The sequence below is a fragment of the Laccaria bicolor genome, genomic scaffold (genome assembly GCF_000143565.1).
Source record: "Laccaria bicolor S238N-H82 LACBIscaffold_70 genomic scaffold, whole genome shotgun sequence".
NCBI classification, from domain to species: Eukaryota; Fungi; Basidiomycota; class Agaricomycetes; order Agaricales; family Hydnangiaceae; genus Laccaria; species Laccaria bicolor.
In genome coordinates, this window is record NW_001889941.1 from 146468 (window position 1) to 150689 (window position 4222).

General features: G+C 43.4%; 2 protein-coding genes across 2 annotated transcripts; one reads left to right on the forward strand and one right to left on the reverse strand.

The window, feature by feature from the left end:
- Positions 1-426: 426 nt before the first annotated feature.
- Positions 427-2431, forward strand: LACBIDRAFT_316211 (uncharacterized protein; the record flags this gene model as incomplete). Its single annotated transcript, XM_001889621.1, has 9 exons — positions 427-450; positions 502-611; positions 665-917; positions 977-1092; positions 1152-1222; positions 1277-1290; positions 1346-1777; positions 1854-2165; positions 2216-2431. The coding sequence occupies 9 exons, from the start codon at positions 427-429 to the stop codon at positions 2429-2431; spliced, it is 1548 nt and encodes a 515-aa protein (XP_001889656.1).
- A 980-nt stretch (positions 2432-3411) lies between these two features.
- On the reverse strand, positions 3412-4059 carry LACBIDRAFT_316212 (uncharacterized protein; the record flags this gene model as incomplete). Its single annotated transcript, XM_001889653.1, has 1 exon — positions 3412-4059. The coding sequence occupies one exon, from the start codon at positions 4057-4059 to the stop codon at positions 3412-3414; it is 648 nt and encodes a 215-aa protein (XP_001889688.1).
- Positions 4060-4222: the final 163 nt, after the last annotated feature.

Here is a 4222-nt window from a genome sequence, read left to right on the forward strand (position 1 = left end):
CATACACAGGTCATCTAGTCATACATAGGGTTCACTAACGTCAACTACACCCTCACAACCCAGCTTGTACTCTTTGGATAGCTGGAGCCCTAGCTATGCTTACTTCTGAAGACTGCATCCTCTGTGTTGTTGTTGTATTCGCCTTACCCCCACGTTGGAGGTATTCTATGTAGTACTTCAGTCGGGTTTAAGGTCAGTTGGACACTCTAGCATACGACTGAGCAATGACTGATGGGCAAGTTACAGGATAGATTTAGAATTGCTCAGAAGCTGTTTCGGGCTGTGCGTAGTGGACAGCGCAATTGTACAGGTTATGGTTGCTTGAAAATATTGTACTGCCTCGTCAATTGTAGAGATGGAGAATCTGAGACATTTTGTCATACATCGTCCTATCTTACTACCATTACCACCAGTATTTCGTCAACAATGGGAATCCCTAATGTTTGGAAGGTATGTGGAATTCCGCTGTGTGAATCATATTCTTACTCGTTGGTTTTGCAGGAACTAGAACCGCTGAAGCGTTCAGTGTCCCTTGTTGAATTAGCTGTTAGAGAAGGGTTTTTAAGAAACGCACGAAAAAATCGAACGCTAGTAGTGGGAATTGATGCAAGGTAAAATCCCTATCTTGGTTTATTAGCAACTACAGGTGTTGATAATGGTACAGTGTCTGGATTGTAGAATGTCAAGCAGTGTTCTATGTGCGTGGCCTGCACACACAAGCTGGTGAAAACCCAGAGCTTCGAACGCTCTTCTTCCGCCTGGCACATCTCCTTCATTATCCGATCACTCCAATATTTGTTTTTGATGGACCCGAGCGACCAAACTGCAAATGTGGCACCACAGTCAAGAAAAAGGACCACTCGGTTGTAAAGTATTTAATCAAGCTGATCAAAGATTTCCGTTATAAATTTCATATGGTATGTTTCGTATTCTTATAGCCTTTCTCTTATCATGATTCCTTATTTTGCTCTGGTAGGCCCCAGGGGAAGCAGAGGCAGAGCTCGCAGAACTCGAGAGACATGGAATCATTGACTTCGCTATTACAACAGATAGCGACTACTTCCTTTTCGGTGGAACGCGGCTTATCAGAAAGTTGGTTTTCCTGCATAGACTCAACCAACACTATTAATATTGCTATCTTACTTGCTCAGCCTCCACATAAAGACACCCGGCGACGATGATGCTGAAATTTACGTGACAAAGGACACTGCCGCTATGGCAGGTAAAAAATATCTAACCTGAGCTGGTTTTCTATTGACTGCCGTTTTATGTGGAGCTGATTACGATACTGTGAGTCTTCCGATGTTTACATTGCCTTCTCCTCTAACTAATAGCTCTTTTGAAGGTCGGCCTGCCAGGATGTGGGATTGTCACGGCGGTTACGCTATCGTCTACCCCTTTGGCTGCCGACTTGCTCGCAGCTGCGGAAGGCTCGACGGAAGCAGAGCTTGAGCTTTACATTCCAGAGTGGCGATCCCAGCTGCGGAAAACCTTGATCACCAATCCTAACGGTGACCTCCCAAACCATCGCACTACCCTAGCAAGCAAAATTCCTGACGACTTCCCAAATCCTCACGTTGTTTACCTTTATGCCCGCCCTGTTACATCCTGGTCAAAAGGAGGCTGCGGCCCTCAATTTGACAATCTTCAACCTCAGTTCCCTGATACAGAACAGCTTGCTTTCCATTGCGAGCGCCTGTTTGGATGGGGGACAACCATTGTTGACAAGTTTCAGCGCTATGTCTGGCCTGGCTACTGCATCCGGACTTTTTCTCAAGTATGCACCAACCATATGATTGTATTTTACGAGATCCTCATGCCCATTTCAGCTTCATAACTCACCGGAACCACAGTCGTTATTAACACCGTCATCAATCCGTCACATCTACAAACAGGACAACAAGTTCAAATCAAATTCCGCCTTTGAATCCTACGGCATCGAAATGTGGCTCAGACCTCTCCCTGTTGTTGCGCTGAGTGGTGCGCGACGAGCACTTGAGGATGAAAATGCTGTCGTGAAAGGTGATGCGACCTGCACAAGCCTCGACGTCTGGGTACCTGGACCGATCCTTCGAAATGCAGCCCCAGCTGTCGTTGATACATTTCTCCGCAATGCACCATCAAGAATGAAGAAGGCTACTGTTGCCACCGGTGTCTATGTACCGGTAGCTCCTCTTTTCTTCGTGCTTTGCATCTGTTTCACCTTTTTTTGCAGCTTTTACCTGCAATCCCCAACCCTACCCCCACGACTACCCCAGGCTCAATCATCTTTGACCAAGGCACTAGCATGCAAAGCAGTTCAAAACTCGACAACGCGCTCTCAAATGAGGTTATTGAGCTTAGTGACACTAGTAGCTACCACTTTTATGATAAAATACAGGCAAGTGCCTGCACACCGACATCCACACTGCCTAATGAATTTATGAAATGAGAAGAGTAGGCAAAACTTATGAAATGTATTTCATTTCTTTACCAGTGCTTCTCATGACTATTTCATAACTGTCCTGAGACATATTTCAATACTACTTCATTGCAATTTCATTACTGCCTGGCCTTCCATTTCATTGTCTACCCAGCCTTATTTCATTGCCTTTTCATATCCTTGCCTGGGCTACTTCATATTCATTTCATATCCCTGCCTGGACAATTTCATATCCCTGCCTGGGCAGTCTCATATCCCTGCCTGGGCAATTTCATATCCCTGCCTGGGCTACTTCATATTCATTTCATTTCTTGCCTGAGGCAATTTCATATCCCTGCCTGGGTGATTTCATACACTTCAGTCACCCACCTTGACCAAGCTATTAGCCTTGTAAAATGTAAGAATGTATCCAGGCTAATAGGTTCTGCCGGCCATTTATTTTTTTGCCATTGGGAGAAAATATAATATTGGATTGGGTAGAAAATGTTTGACCTTTGAGATTGTGACTAGAAATGTTTGGGTTGATATTTTGTATTGAAAAATATCCTAGCCATCTGAAAGTGGTTGGAAATGTTTGAAGCATGTCAGAGTGGTAGGAAATGTTTGAAGTGTGTCAGACTGGTAAGAAATATTTGAGCCAAGTCAAACTGGCCAGAAATGTTTGAGGTGTGCCAGAGTGGCTAAAAATGTTTCAGTGGTGTGACATTGCTTGGATATGTTCTAGCCATGTCACACTGCTCAAAAATCTTTTTGCCTTGTCACATGGCTAGAACATTTCCAACCAGTGTCACGGGGTATCTGGGGTCCCAGTTTCAGAAAAAAAACTTGGTTTTTTCGGTGCAGGTTTCTCAACATTTCATACATTGGTTTTTTTGTTTGTTTCTTATTGAAGTTACAATCCAAAATCATATATTTCAACACTTTGTAATACATAACTCTTCTGAAGTGATACTTATCACTATTTATATACACTTTCATCCTATCAATGGTCAAAACAATGAGTCTGTATAGCTATTTCGAAACTCATCAGATAAAGCTATCATCTCAACAGCCTCCAATAACTCTGTCTCTTCACCCTCTTCTTCATCACCCTCATCATCCTCATCATCTTCCTCCTCTTCATTGTCGTTGTCATATATCTCTCTTTCATTCTCAGCAACCATGGCAGTCATGTCCAACTTATGTGCCTCCATAAGATCTTCCAGTGAGGGTCCCCACGAATCTGGCATAGGTTTGTGAGGATCAATCATACGTGTTTTGTCTTGCCAGTTGTTGCATAAGCGTGCCAAGAATTCTGCACGCAAGACCATCTGATAGACTACTTCTTCACATTCATTCTCTATAGCCATTGTTACACATCTCCACTCCTCCATGAGCCAATCTTGCATGGCACTTCTCTCATATGATAGTCTCCTTTCTTCCTCATTACATCTATCCAACTCAAGCATGGATTTTATTCCCTTTTGAACATTTTCATCACCCAACCATTTGGGGATTTCTCCTCCAGGTGAAATATCAGTCTCATCTAGGCCCACATCTTGCCATATGTCATCATCAACATCCAGCTTGAACAATCCTTCACTGGCAATAGGATGAGGTGCACGAGCACCACGTGGTGCTTGTTTCTTCTTAATCATAGCCTCCAATTCTCCACATAACTCATTGTATTTTCTTGCTAGCTGTTGAATACCAGGTTCCTTTCGTTTGATTTGAGACTCTGAGTGGTCTTGTAGTTTCTTATCTGCATGATGTCATTAGTGAGGTACAATAATCATATGAGTATTCATAGCCTACCATTGG